This window comes from Ovis aries, chromosome 3 (genome assembly GCF_016772045.2).
Source record: "Ovis aries strain OAR_USU_Benz2616 breed Rambouillet chromosome 3, ARS-UI_Ramb_v3.0, whole genome shotgun sequence".
NCBI lineage: Eukaryota > Metazoa > Chordata > Mammalia > Artiodactyla > Bovidae > Ovis > Ovis aries.
In genome coordinates, this window is record NC_056056.1 from 7,787,327 (window position 1) to 7,802,733 (window position 15,407).

Consider the following 15,407-nt stretch of genomic DNA (forward strand, 5'->3'; position numbering starts at 1 on the left):
ATCCTGAAACACAGTCAACATTCAAAGAGGATTCATGGCCTAAGTTGTTTTGGTGCTTCTATGAGAAGCTACAGCGCGTGGTACACAGTTCATCCCAAGAAAGGCTGACAGCAAGCTACACCCAGGTGGCAGCCACAGGTCCAAACAGTCCCTTCCCAGCATCTTGGGTTCTCATAGCACAGCCCTAGTAAGGACTTGTCGGGAACTGGGGCAATTATCATCAGTTCATGCTTAGGTGATGTGTTCTGGCATTCTAATCCAATTTCAGGGTGTTGATTATGCCTACCCAAGATACTGGGAGTTTCTGGGTCACACAGACAGAAACAAATGACACACACACACACCCTCCACCAGGAGAGAAGCCTGGGGTCCACCCATCGTCAAGACGCCACTCCCCAAAAACTGAAAGAGTGAAAGCCGCAGGCGAGTCAGCGTGGGTGGATTCTCTTAGAAACGAGTTCGGGTGGTTCATTTGAAAGGAGAAAACAGTGGGAGGAAAATAAATGCTCGCACAATTCAACTTCCACCACGACAGTCACTTTCATCGCCGATGGTTAAACCGGAGTCCACCAATGCGAAGGAAGTGACGGGCATTCCCAGACAAGCAGGGGAAAGACAACCAACAGCAAGTCCATATCCACCTACTCGGATGTGGGAGCCAACGTGCGTGGCGGTCACTATGGGGCGCCATGCCGTCCGGTATGGTGTGAAAGTCTAAACCAGTGACAGACAGGTTATCCAGGACAGAGTCCTTCACACACCACACACCACCCACCTTCCTCTAGGTTAACACTGACTGCCAAAACTAGGCTGCTGAGTTAGCGGGCCAGACCAATTACCAAGTGGGATGACCCTGGGATCTGGGAGCATGAACATCAGGATTCTATGAGAACCTTTTACTCAGGGGAAAAACAAAATTTCTTCATTAACTTTTGGCCTCACTGCATGGCATGTGGGATCTTAGTTCCCCAACCAGGAACTGAACCTGTGCCCTCAGTAGTGGAAGCGTGGAGTCTTAATCACTGGACCACCCAGGAAACACTCACTTCACTCAAAATGGGGTCACAGAAGGCTCCAAAAATCCTTCTCTACAAGTCAGCTGTCAGTCCCTCACATCTCTCGCTGCCACACCCTCCAGGGAGAACCGGGGCCAGGCCTGTTTCAGGACTGAGCAGCTTCCCCACTGCCGTGCGTCTCATCGTTTCAATGCAACAGGTCTGTCAGAGGCCAGTTTCAGAAGCTTACTGGCGCATGAGAGCGTGAGCGGGCAGGGCGGCAGGTGCACTGGGGAAACATGCGGACAGCTGGCGGGGTGGAGCGGAATTCCTGGCTGACTCAGGTGGGTTTCTCAACAGAGGCCTGAGCAAGCAGGAGCAGCTCTGAGGGGGCAGTCAGGAGTGAAACATGGGCTGGGAAAACAAAGAGAGTGATTGTGACTGGAGAAAGGAGTAGATTGAAACACTGGCTCTGTCACCTACTGGCTGTGGGAATCTGGGCAAGTCACTCAAACTTCTAAGCCTCTGTTCCTACCCTTCTAGGCTACGGTTCCCTTGCAAGCTTCCCATGAAGATTAGAGATAACGGATATAAAAGTCCTGGTGACGTGTTTGCATCTAAATGGCTGCTCACAGCTTCTCAACAAAGAGTAGCTAGTGCTTTCTAATGCTGCTTTAGTAAGATGTCTTAAGAGAGAAGAGGGGACTGAAGGGAGCTCTGGGTCTCCTGCCCCCGGACTGATTACTGAAGCCAAACACGTGATCTGTAACTCATGTTCCCTGTCTGTAACCTGGTTAAACTAGCCCAGAGCAGCCCCATTCACTCTGGCTGATTTAATTTACGGTAAGACTATACACAGAGTGGGGAAAATAGGCAGATATATCTCTAATATTTTTGGCTGTGCCATGTGGCATGCAGGACCTTAGTTCCCCAACCAAGGATTGAACCCGTGGCCCCCTGAAGTGGAAGAGCAGTCTTGACCACTGGACCACTAGGGAAGTCCTATCTTTGTATTTAGTTGCACAGACATGTATTACACTGCCCAAATGGATTGAATGTAGTAATTAAATGATTGATCATATGGCATTTAGAATTTACTTTTACTTCCCATTTACAATCATTCCTAGTTAACAGTTTAACAATATGAGGCTAACTGCAAGTCTTCAATACGAGACTGCAGAGTATATGAGCGCAAGAGACACAACAAGTATTTACTGCTAAAAACCACTAGACGAGATCCTAAGGGAATGACGTCCCTGTGGATGTTCCACCATGGATCTCACACAGGGAACTGCGGAGGAAGGAACATTTCTAGCTGGGGCTGAAGAATGTAGCTTCCATCTCAGTCTTTGGCACTGCCTCGACACATCAAGGACTGAAAAGGCTGGTCCCTCAATGGAAAGAGACTTTGGATAATAAAGAACAAAACACGTAGATAAGAAAGAAATCAAAGACAGAAGAGAGCATCCAGTCACGAGAAACGAAGTCTGCATACCTCGCCCTAAAGAGCCTTGTCTTCCCTTAATACCTTGGCACTGGAAAGGTCAAAACAAACAGAGAAAAACCAATCATGGCCCCAAACCCAAAGAATGGCACCCAAACAAGTCAGACAGAGAGTCTGAGGACACCTGCTTCATAGTCAGTTACACAGCCAGGGTGACCGACCAACAAGTAGCACACCGTGAGGTCGCTCCTCACAGCCAGACCTTTAACGGGCTTGCCGACCAGCCCTCAGCAAACCCTCCTGGGGCAAGGCAGCACGATCCAGAGAGCGAGCTTCCTGACACAGAACCTGGTGGTGTCTGTGACTGGTCCTACTCATCTTTGTGTCCTAATCCCTAAATTCACCAATATGTTCTTCTATCCAGTCATCACTCTTCACAGTCTAACTGCATCCTTGTTTGCTCTATAAGGAGAACATTAACTTCCTCACCGAGTACGTGCATGCTTGTTTACAGGCACACTGAGTCTCTGTATTACAAAGGCAGGCTACGGGGAGCTCCATTAGGGTACTTCACAAATTCCTTTAATAAACTAGGAAAATCTATCTCCTCAGGAACCCAAACACACGGGTAAGCATTAACCCACACCCATCCACCAGCCAGAGAGAGGCAGGCCATCATGCCAGCAGGGCCCCAACTCACCCGGATGGTTTCGGACGCGAAGTGCCCTTCTGAGATCATCAGGTTACCGGTCTCATCAAGCTTCACGATGGCACCCGAGTTGGCCTGCACCTCGGCTTCGAAGGCTTGATGCTTCTGCAGCTTGCCCTGCCAGTGGATCGTGAAGTGAGCCATACCTGCCCTTCAGCACACCCTTCTGCTCCCCAGCCCCCACACCCCCGATTGTTCCCCCCCTCCTGCATCCCACTTCCTCTCACGACGGACCCTCACTCAGCAACCCACCCATCCCCCTGCCACCTCAATGACTCAAAAGCTCCGCCTGCATCTACACCTGCCCCCTGAAGCCTGGCACTGAGGACCGCAACTTGGCAGACAGCAAGATGCTACAGAATATCCTCATTTGCTTCTCTATCAGGAAACTAGCCTTTACGACATCCAATCCCTCTCAGAAGTACAGAACCATACTGAGAGCTTTTTCTTGGCATGTAGTGTTTATCCTTGACTAACCCACTCACATTCATTCATTACATGACACTTTTTTTTTTTTTTTAGCTTGTTTTAGAAGCCATACTCTTTGACTGACTTGATTCACTACATTCCATTTCTCAGTACCTCTGTTTAATCACATGCAGAGCTGGGCAGGGCCTGCCCCTTCACCAGTGTTCATCATTTTCTCTTCTCAGATGACTCTGGCATAACAAAAGAACCACAGGCACAACCACTGCGCCACTTACTAAAAAAGAGTCTCTCACCAAAATCAACGAGAAGAAAGGCTTTGTCTTTTTTTAAAAAATAGCTTTATAAATTTTCACCAGCAACAACACTGTGAGTTAGCATACCTGTCTCAAAAACACATACTCCAAGAGATCAACCCAGATTTTTCCTAAAAAAAAACTGAAGGATCACCAATGGTTGCCAAGCAGTGGACTGAGAACCATCAGCTTAAAGCATCCCCACAAGAGAAATTAGAACCTGCAGGATCCCACATTCATGCTCACTGATACAATCACTAAGGGCTTTCCAGAATCGTGAGTCAGTCCTTCCTGATGTCTGGCCTACATTCTCCCTGCCACTCAGTCTCTCAAGGTCATAACTCAGTACCTATCTTTGTACAAATTCTGAGTAATGACATTTGAGCTCCCATCTCAGACGCACCTGCAGGTTGGTTGGGTCTTTGTAATTCTCATCCGAGGCAATCTGAAGCTTCTCCTGAATCCATTTCTCCAGCTCCTCAGCATCTCTTTGGAAAAACTGGAATCGGTAGGAGTCTTCAAGCTTCTGGCGCCTCAGGGTCGAGAGCTCCTTGAAGCGGTGGTATCTGTCCAGGACCTGCTGCCGCCTCTCCTGGATGTCCTCGGCTGTCTCCAGCACTTTGACCCCGCTTGGGTCCATTTTCTGAAAAGGTAGCAAGCCCTGAGGTAAGTGCAAGACACCAAAATAGACTGAATGGAGATTCAATGGAATTAGCCTCTTGGAAGGAAATAAAGAATTCTGAGGGCCTGAGCAGATAATGAACTGCAGGCCGTCACGTCTCAGGATTTAAGGGTGAAGCCCAGACCCCATGCTTCGTAAAGAACAGCTGCCCAGGTGGGCACCTCAGAGGACACCTCACCAGCACTGCAAAGAGACCAGGTGAGAGATGTGAAGGAGAGAACTATGATCTGTGCTGTCAGTTCTACAGAGCTTTGAGAATTCAAAGGGAACACCAACTTCGGAGCTCAAAGAATTACTGAGAAATTCACTCAACAGTCCTCTCATCTGGCCTGTGCATTTCATGGTGTGGAGATTAGAGAACATTTACTATTAACTCAGCTTTTCCATCTTTCTCCATCTCAGCCTGTTACTCAGTGAAGAAAAGGGAAATGATTATAAAGTAACAGTCTTTTTTTAGTGTTAAAAAATAAAACAATAAGTCCCCTTAAAAAAATTAAGTAACTGAGTCTTTAAGATCACAAAGCAAGAGAATTTACCTAAAGTAGTGGATTTCTCAGTTACCGCAAAAAAATCAATCCTACAAGTCTTCCTAGGGGTGCCAAGAGCCTGGGCAACGAATGGGCTTTACTTCCTCTGAGTGCACACAATTAAAAATCACAGTACATATTAAAAACAACAAGAAAGGTAACATGAAAAATTTGTCCTACCTGACTCTTACCTGCTCCAGTTAACCACAAACTCAGGCCAACTGAGTAGGTGGTACTTCCCCACAGCACTCAATCCACCTCAACTTTAAACTCGGATTTCCAGTTTCACCAAACTTTAATGTCAAAAAGAAAACCTGACCTATTTGTGGCAGAAAACAGTAACTGCTCATCTCAGGAATAAGCCATTTTATCCTCTAACCAAGGAAGGACGCCCAGTAGGAAACAGGTGGAGACTAACAACAATGAGCAACGCCTGTCAGTAACACGTGACCTCGCCTGAGCGGCCTTCCGCCTTGAGCCCAATTTCCCAGGATGACGAAAAACACCAGGTGATAGTGAGATGGACCCAAGACCCTTCTAACTTTACATTCTACACAGAAGAGTCTGTGACTTGGGTGTTAAACAGAAAAAGACCAGTTAAGCTTTATGGTCTCTCCAGTTGTTTTTACATAATTTACACAAGGCAGAAAAATTGTGCTACCTGAGAAACATTTGAGAGCTCTTCCCGTGATCCTGTTCGCCTCGCCCAGCCAACAGGAAAGGATTAGTGGGTCAAGGATTAGGTATCGAGGCCCCTCTGTGCTTCTACTCCCTGCCCTCACCAGCTAGGAGCTAAACAGCACTGCTGAGCTCTGGGCAGTTTCCAGCTCTTAAGAGATTAAAGCAGCTTCAAGAGGTTTCGAGAAAAGCACAGGCATGCACCCAGCCAACTCCGAGGACTATCTTTTTGTGAGGAGACCTGTCTTCTGAGGGAAAAGAATACGACGGCACTTCAGCCCTATCACTCACCATTCCTTCCAAGTTCCTCTCCACAGAGCAGCCAGTTATTTTTGTTGTTATTTTCCTACCAAAGTCCAATTTATTTATTTGACTGTGAAGAGAAACAGATTCTTTGTCATGTCATTTCCACGTTTTGAAACCTTTCCTGGCTCCGTCTCAGAGAGGAAAGAACCCATCTTAAACTTTAGCTGGACCTTCCAACCTGGCCCAACACACCTGACTGGTAGGTCTCACTCACGGCCCCTGCCCTCCCTCTTGGCACAGAGAAATACCCTCCTCCCAAACACATTATCCTCTCTAAAGACTCCAGGCTGGTTGCTCAGGCTTCCTTTGCCAGAATGTTCTGTCTTTCCTCTGTCCAGATAACTCCCTTCAGGTCGGTAGGAGCTGAAATGAGCAACTGCAGGATCTCGCCTCCTTACGAAGCTGCACTTGCTTCTTCCCTCCCTCCTCGGATTTAATCACACTTCTCTGTAGATCTACACGGCACTTGCACATACTTCCCACGGTGTAATTAAGACTGAGCAACGCAATATGTGTTGTGTCCTGATTCCTAGCAGACAGAGGTCATGAACAAATGCCGCTCCTGGAGCGGCAGCCCCAAGTTCACTGGTGAAGGTAAAGAGAGAGCTCAGTAGTCCACCTGGGTTTCATTTTCCACACTGTCCAAGTTTTAACAGCTAGATTCTGTGACTGCTAGAACGTGCTGACTGAAGCTACACCACGGGGTGTCAACCTAATGACCAGACCTCAATTACTGAGTTTGGGCGGCCCACACCCAGGATGGCTGCACTCTTCACCTTGGCAGGATGGGACCTTAGGAAATCTGGTTCAAGAAGGCACAGTTTTGAGCATCTGGTTGCTGGTGGGAGGGGCTGGGGAAACGGAGAGTTAAGGAGTTTCGGATGGACATGTACACTGTGCTATACTTAAAATGGATGACCAACAAGGACTTGCTGTATGGTAAGGGAACTCTGCTCAACGTAACGTGGCAGCCTGGATGGGAGGGGGGTTTGGGGGAGAATGGACACGTGTATGGCTGAGTCCCTTCACTGTTCACCTGAAACTATCACTACATTTGTTAACTGGCTATACCCCAATACAAAATAAAGTTTAATTAAAAAAATTTTTTAAAGGCACAGTTCTGTATCATGAATAGATAGCCCATGCCTGAAACAGTAGTTTCTATTCTGAAAACAGGCTTCAAGAGTCCTTCATACCAAAAACTGAGGGTGGTCTGGGCAAACTAAACATCTGTTCAGAACAGGGTGGTTCTCGCTCACGCTGCAGCCCTAGATCAGCAGCTTCTTTGGAAGAAGGCTGACTTCCGACAAGGATCTTGATAAGAATCACTACCCTGTCCGCCACACTTACTAGAACCTCAACATTTCACTCATTCACCTGTGTTTTCCACTCCAGGCAGATCTCGAATCAGACTCCCTCATCAACCCTGGGCGGGTCCACTTCCCTGACCAGAAAGTGGAAGTGAAGTCGCTCAGTTGTGTCCGACTCTTTGCGACCCCATGGACTGTAGCCTACCAGGCTCCTCCGTCCGTGGGATTCTCCAGGCAAGAGTACTGGAGTGGGTTGCCATTTCCTTCTCCAGGAGATCTTCCCAACCCAGGGATTGAACCCAGGTCTCCCGCATTGCGGGCAGATGCTTTACCACCTGAGCCATCAGGGAAGACGCCCTGACCAGAAAGCTCCCTCTCAAATGTTCTCTCCTCCCCATTCCCAACCTGATCAGTTAATACCATGAATGGCATTAACCCCTTCAAGCCTGAGGCAGGTGCCTCATCCTCTCTGTGGTCCTGAAGCAGACGCCCTCACTCCCTCTCCCCCGCCCTTAGAGCATCACCACGTCCCATTCTGCCATGTGGTTACTGTTTTCCCCTTGTGTTTTGGTTAAGTTCTCTAGGGAATTCCCTGGTGGCTCAGATGGTAAAGAATACGCCTGCAGTGCTGGAGACCTGGGTTCGATCCCTGGGTTGGGAAGATCCCCTGGAGGAGGGCATGGCAACCCACTATAGCATTCTTGTCTGGAGAATCCCCATGGACAGAGGAGCCTAGCGGGCTGCAGCCCACGGGTTCACAAAGAGTTGGACATGACTGAGCGACTAACCACAAGAACTGGGGATCCTAAGGAACTATTTTAAAAAAGACCTTATCTTCCTCTCTGACCACAAAACTTGGCACCTATTTAGAAAGTCAATTACACGCTGAACTTGGAAATAAAGAGGCAGCTGTCACTTCACTATTAAGTGATCAGGAGAAAGAAGGTCATCTAATAAGCAAGTGGTGGAGCTAGGGTGACCCAGGATGCTCTGGTTCCCAAAACAGCATGCTAGAAACAGGGATTCTAACGTGATCGGAGCTGATCACGTTTTACTACTGCTTATCTTGTCCATCCCCACCTGAGGGGAGGAAAAAGGAAGGAGGATATATGCATTATTTTATAAAAAGATCAAAATTACTTTTTTTGAGATTGAGCCTTCCTTTAAAAGTTTTTTTTTTTTTTAATGTGGACCAGTTTTAATGTCTTTACTGAATTTGTTACAAAATTGCTTGTTTATGCTTTTTTTTTTGGCCACGAGGTACCTGGGATCCTAGCTCCCTGACCTGCACCCCCTGTACTGGAAGGTGAAATCTTAACCACTGGACTGCCAGCAAAGTCTCAAGGCTGAGTCTTCTTGAAGTTAGTAAACAATTAGGGTTAAGAATAATTTATATACTTGCTCTGTTCTCATGTCTCCGGAAACAGTTAAGACGGAGAAACAGCGGGAAACTGTGCGTCTACTTTGCTCGGTTATAACTTTCCAAGGCATGTACAGTCAGCTATACCCGCGACAACAGCTCGCTCCACTGCGGTGCCTGTCTGCAAGACGTCCCAATCTCTGGAGTTTGTTCTGCCGCCCCTTATCAGAGGGTTCACTGCACTTCCTTTAGCTGTCGTGGAAATCTCTGATCACATTTGGAAGCAGCTCTTATGATGAATAAAAGAATGCCCATGATAATGCTGCAAAGGGTCCCCCTGAGCAAGCCCCTCTGCGGGGGTTCCACCTGCCTATCTGACCCTACCAATCCAGGGAGACAGTCCAGCGAGGCCCTGCTGAAATTAACCAACCTAAAAGGCCCTCTTTGTCACCCCAGTGAAGTAGAACAAGTCAATTCTATACCAAGTGCTCTGGGCAGGCAATAATGGACTTTTCTTTCCTGCAGTAGATCAGCTGACGTCAGGAGGCGGGAGCTCTGCCAAGTCTCTAGGCAGCCGGGCATCTGCAAGCCAGCCGCGCTCGGCCTCTGCTGTAATCACACCAGACCCCAAAGACAGGCTCGCGGCGGCTCCTGCTATCCCTTCGCCTGACAGGGAGCTGTCCCTATACAAGTTCCAGTTTCTCTGGCTCCTAAGAGGGCCATTTCCACAGACTATACTCAACACCAGAACAAATTTCGTATCGACAACAAACTATTGCCACTCCAAGGCACTAGGGCCTCTGGCCCAAAACTCTGAGAGTTGGTGGAATTTTCCGCCAGGGTGCTGCACACACTGCAAGGACTCCACCCCCAGCCAGAAATTCGCAGCTGATAAGATGACTCCACAGAGAAAGCTCTGAGCTGTTCCCAGCCTTAATGGGATTAACACCTTTTGAGAGCTAGAAAGGAAGACTTTGGGAAATGTGCCATTAAAACACACACACACAAGCCAATCTCCAACCATACAGACCTATCTACAGACTCCACTAACTGCCTAAAAACCGCAAAGGAGCCAAATTCCAGGAGAGTGATCAACTGCTTATCTCAAAGCACCAGAAGGACTCTGATTTTGTCAATCAGGTCTATGTTTGTGGAGAATGAAGGAGGGGAAGTGAATGGCTGGATGTATTCTCTGTGTAAGGACAGCTTCCCATTTAAGGTAACTGAAGGAAAAAGGCTCAGATTTTGGCAACTAATTATTAGAGAAGACTGGCTATTTTTAAATGCTGCAATGCAGCAAGAGTGTTAGCTGCATCATTCAGCAAGTAATGTGAATTGAGCACAAGGGATAACACGGGAATTACAACTATGTCCTCTATTGTAATAAATAAAAAGGACTTGTCAGCATTCGTACAACATTGCTAGATCTCTGGGAAGAAAGTGGGTGTCTAAAGATGTGAATCTTGGCTAGAAAGTTCTAGTTCAATTCAAAGCCATGCATGAGAAGGATTCCTCATAACCAACACCAACTTAATACACATTATCAACTGGAAATGATTCCTACGAAAGAAGCTGGCCATTAATTCCTATCTTTGTCTTCCTGATGATCACCCACAGACAGCTATTTGAGGCACTCTTTGGTACCTAGGGAATTCTGTAAAGCCTTACCCTAATCCACAGAGGCTACAAAACCACGATGTGAAGGGAGGGGTCTGTCCCTGGAGAGTGGGGAGAAGGAGTGGGAGGGAAGGATACTGTTAAGCAACGGAGAAGACTGCAGAGACTCTCAAACCAAAGGTCAAACGCTTTGAACCCTGCACATCAGGCACCTGCAGTGAAAGAGCAGCTTAGGACACCTTCACGCGGATTTCACAGAGTGGAAGAATCCAGTCAGGAGAGTTTCTCTATGGAACCTCAGAAGAGAATACAATTGTGTCCAAGGCCAGAGGAGTCACTATTTGGAAACAGGGCGGGGACTGCGGACATCTTAGCGAACTGAACATCTTAGCCAGCTGAGCTTGCCGTGAGGGCAAGGGTGTTTGAGCACTGCAGAATGAATTCAGACCCCGGGCAGGGCACCAGATACACTGTTTTGTGTGTGCAGGCAAAGGGGTTTTCGGGACTAACAGGATGAGATCATTTGGCTCTACAGAAAAATTCATAAACATCACCCAGAGCAGAAGGTCAGAGGAAGCACCCATCGGTTTGTGTTTGTTGCTTAGTCAGACCCCAAAGGTGCAGAAACAACAATGCCCTTTCTCCCTGGCTTAGAAAGCCAGCACATTTCCAGAGCAGGAGAACGGCATCCATGGACATGGAAGGGCTCCCCCAGAACAAAGCACCAAAAATTAATTAGGGCCAGCACCCATAAAATTTGATGTTAATTGATTCTCAGATTAAGTGAACTGACTCAAAACCAGCTCAGCTACAGATTTTAGTGGTAGGCCTGAGGGTAAGCAGAGAGGTAACTAGTACATAATTTAAGAATTTCAATCATGGGAAAGCCAGGAATATTTTTGCTTAAACCACATTCCAATCAGGATTGTAGATCTGCACATCAGCCTTCAGCTTGGTTAATTCATTTGAACTTGTTAGAAGGATTCTGCAGAGGTGAGCAAGGATTAAGCTTAAAGCAGCAAAAGATTCTTTCATACTGCACTGCATCAAAATCCAGAAACATGGTTGAGAAAACTTACTCCTGAATGCCTCAAACACTACCTCGCTGCTACTTACCTTTTATAACCTGTAAAATTCAGATGAGAGGTATTTAAGTGCAAAATACTGTTACTGAGATTCAAAATAGGAAAAAGGTATCATGTGCCCATTTTTATAAACCTTGCTTAATTATCCAGTCTGATTTATAAAAGGGCTTGCCTTGGATTTATCACCCATAATCACAGGAAATTTGCACAGTTTAGAGTTCTGCTTATGGGATATCAAGACACTAATTTTAAGCATTTTTCCTTTGGAAAAAGGTCCAATTTAGCAAACACTCAAGTACTGTATGTGTATAAAAACATATATAGTGAGTTTTTTAAACACGATAATGCAAGTTCCATTTCATTGTAAGAATTGTGGCAAAAAAAAAAAAAAAGTCAGTGGAAACAGGGAACAAACCCAAGTTTACAATATTTGTCAAACTGAAAAACACTATTTTTACATGTTTTCAGATTATACTTTCTAAATATCTAAGGTAATGTGTTTAGTCCCTTGGTTCTTAAAAACCAAGTAACTGTAATTAAAATTTAAAAAAAATTAGCAAACACTACATGCAAACATCAGTAGGGTGGTAAGAAATTAATATATTCATGCCTTAATAAGAGGAAGGTAAAAAAACAAAAAGCTTTGCAAATTTGAGAATAAATCTACTAAGACTTTTGTTCAAGTAACACCAGAGAAAAAAAACAAAAGCCCATACCCTATGCAATGTGCTTAACAGAAAGGTCATGCAGGCAGGGATTTTCCCCCCCCCTCTCTTAGGATCATTCAACCTTTGCGACATATGGTCTTCACTGCAAGCCAGGCCAAACCATAAAAGTAACACATCTCCTGCATGCTGCTCAAATACCTGGACTCTGCGTTTACGAAACGATGACAGCATGATGGAAGAATGTGGTGTCTAAAGAGGGAGCAGGGAGAGCAAGATAACAAGCTTCTAAGGGCAAACTGAACACAGTGATTTCAAAACGAAGAACACAGATCCTGAAAGATACATGAATACAGGTACAAATCAAATTTCAGATATTCTCCCAGTGCCCTTTTCATTCTACAGAGCTTCTAAATCCCACTAGGGACTTAAAACGTGAGAAAGAACCAAGGTTCCCTGGTATTAGCAGAGGTGCTGCCTTGGCCAAGTCATAACCTCTTCTGGGTCTCAGTCTCCCCCCTTTTCAAATAATCCTGAATACTACTGAATATCCTTTTTAACACTAGACATGCCCTCCTGCCCAACCCACATCCCAATAAATGAGCTGGGATTGCCAGTACTAGGTGATTTCTGTATTCCTTTCCATTCAGTCACAAAACAGTGTAACTTTGTGAAATCATCAGAAACGAGAAAGAACTCAAGCTACAGAGATCTAACCTGGGCCTAGTTTACTGGGACACCTCCTTCACAGAACACTATTTCCTGTTCAAAGCCCCTTTGAAAGGAACATGCAAAAGAGGTACAAGTGGAAGGGAGGTACAAGTGCAGCTGTTCGGGTCCACTGGCCCCAAGTGCTCACTCTGCATGCCTCCCCCGCATTCCTGGAGTCAGCATTTGCCATCAGGACGCTGCATTCTGCTACCTACTCTGACCACAGCTGATGGACCGCAGCAGACCCGGCGCATGACTAGCAGAGTCCTCGCATAGCCCACGGAGGATAGATTACAAGGCCGGCCTCACGCCCACTGTCCTTAGCGCAGGTTCAGCAATGCCAGGACTGTGGACTATTCCTGACACCCACTTCTCAGCACCTGCAGTCGGTAGCCCCCACAAAGGGAAGAAGGCAGGTAAAGGAAGAGCAGAGGAAATTCTAGCCCAGGGAACCAAAAGATAAACTTAAAAACCAGCCCTCCCCATCTAAACTTGCTCATCAGATTGCTTGACAAGCTCATATTCGGAGCCTGTGACGTATCAGGTTTCTCTAATTATTAGATTACTATAAACACCCTGCCAAAGACCAAAACCATATCAGAGAATGTTACCCGGCTGATGGTTCACTGCAGGCATGCCTCACATCTGCCCAGTAGAGAGCGAACCCACCGGCTCTCCAGCTAGGTCCCTGGATAACAGCTAACACACTTTGAAGGTCCCTGGGAGTAATATTGGCCCAGTTACTAAAAAAGGCTTATAGCTAATTTCCTGCAGAGGTCTTTCCTGCAGCACATTTCCAAAACTTGGACTTCAACCTGACCTTTCAAAAAGCTGACATTAGCTGCAAACAAAAGGGAAAATACATGACTAGTCTGATGAGCTGGAACCTTGGCTCCATGGTTTCATACAGCTGAGTGTTCCCACTGCTGTTCTTCAGATTTTCTGTTTCCTGGCTGCAGACACCCCCACCCTTCCATCTTTGATACATTCTGTTTTAGCTAAGTCCAATTGCTATGACGACGCCATTTCTCAACACATTATGAAAATATTTCATATGCTCTCTCTTCTCTTCTTCCATGACAGCCATCATTCTAAGTTCTTCTAAAATAACATGAGGAAGACAGAACAAAGAGCCTACGTAGTTTAGGATCTATTATATAAAAGAGATTTGACAAGGTGTTGCACCATCTCAACCCAGCTTTCTGAGCCATTTAAGCTTTTAATTTAAAACACATTCAACCCTTAACTTTAACAAGCCCTTTGTTTAAAATACATTCTATCCCAGTACATCAAAGAGACTTTTCAAAGCAATTTTCTTTGGGAAGCGTCTAAACCAAATTCGCAGGGATGTGTTTCAAACAAAAGGCTGCTCTGTCATTCAACACTGGCAAGGCTGCAGAATTTTATACAAATAATATTATGTCCTCGACTCAAAAGACTTGGTCTGTCGGCACGAGGAGGCGGGGGGGGGGCGGCGGGGGGAGGAGAACTCTTAAAGCTTTTAAGTTATTTGATTTGGGTCTCATACAAAGTCAAGCGCCACATTTTCCTACTATCCTCATGCAAATTCCAGTTGGGGAAGAAAGATATGTTTATTACAGGAAAGAAACGGAGATGGCCAGTCCTGGACCCTTCGGCGTCCACAGAAGGCCAAAGAACCGCCACAGAGGATGAAATTAAGGTCAAAGAGCCCTTTACTCCCAGCTTTTCCTCCTTCCAGGGCTGGGTCGGCATTGCTGGCGGAGAGCTGGGAAAAGGAGCTGCTGAGGTCGCTCCCAACCAAGGGAAGGGACTGGGGGCGGTGGGGGTGGGGGGAGCATTCTGACGGGAGGAAGATGGGAGAAACGAAACGATCGGGGCCACAGCCCCCGCCCCACCTGCGACTACCGGATGGGGCCGGGCGGGGCCGCAGTCAGGCTTGCGGGGCGGGGGTGGGGTGGGGTAGGGTGCGCGGGGGAGGGACTCGGCGGCCTCGCCGCCCCCTCCTCCCAGTCAATGACATTCCAGCGGCCGGCGCCCAGACTCGGCCCCCAGGCTCCTTCGCAGCCCACGCGCCGCCAGCCGGTCGCCGCCGGCTCGCTCGGCTCCCCGCCCCACACTTGAGAGCTGCGAGGCCCGCCAGGCTCACCTGTCCGCGGGCCGGCCCCGCCCCGCCTCAAGGGCTGTCCGGCTCCCCCCTCAGGGGTTGGCCGCCCTCGAGCCCCGCTCCCGCCCCGAGTTCGCCCGCTCCCCTCTCTCACCGGCTCCTGGGGGTGAGGGCAGTGGGTGCGTCGGGCCGGGGGCGGGGGTGCTGAGGGAACTGACGGGGCTCGGCGGCCTCCGCTCCTCGCCGTTCCCTTCCGCAGCGGGTAGTGGCGGCGACGCGCGCGCCCCGCCCCTTTTATAGGCGGCCGCGCGCGTTCCGGCGGCGGGCGGGCGCGAGCGCGGGGGAAGCGCCCCAGCACGGCGCGAGGGGCGGGGGGCGGGCAGCGCCGGCGGAGCGAATGGGGCGGAGCTCCCGCCTGCTCGCCGCCCGATCACCCGGCGGAAAGGGCCGAGCGCACCCGGACGGAGCCGAAGTGGCGATGCAGGGCGGCGGGAGGATGGGCAAGGAGCG

At 48.0% G+C, this 15,407-nt stretch overlaps 1 protein-coding gene across 26 annotated transcripts in view; it reads right to left on the bottom strand.

Moving 5' to 3' along the window:
* Positions 1 to 15,167, bottom strand: part of SPTAN1 (spectrin alpha, non-erythrocytic 1) — a 58,145-nt gene extending 42,978 nt beyond the window's left edge. For 13 of the 26 annotated variants that reach the window (XM_060411763.1, XM_060411751.1, XM_060411759.1 and 10 more), the window contains exons 1-4: positions 15,052 to 15,167; positions 12,302 to 12,435; positions 4,274 to 4,513; positions 3,140 to 3,265 (exon numbers count right to left, since the gene is read on the bottom strand). In XM_060411763.1, coding sequence (XP_060267746.1) covers positions 3,140 to 3,265; positions 4,274 to 4,513; positions 12,302 to 12,334 — 399 coding nt within the window. In that variant the 5' untranslated portion in view covers positions 12,335 to 12,435; positions 15,052 to 15,167. Of the gene's footprint in view, positions 1 to 3,139; positions 3,266 to 4,273; positions 4,514 to 12,301; positions 12,436 to 14,939 lie in introns of all 26 variants that reach the window. The other 13 variants (XM_060411766.1, XM_060411765.1, XM_060411752.1 and 10 more) reach the window with 2 other exon arrangements.
* Between the last annotated feature and the right edge of the window lie 240 nt (positions 15,168 to 15,407).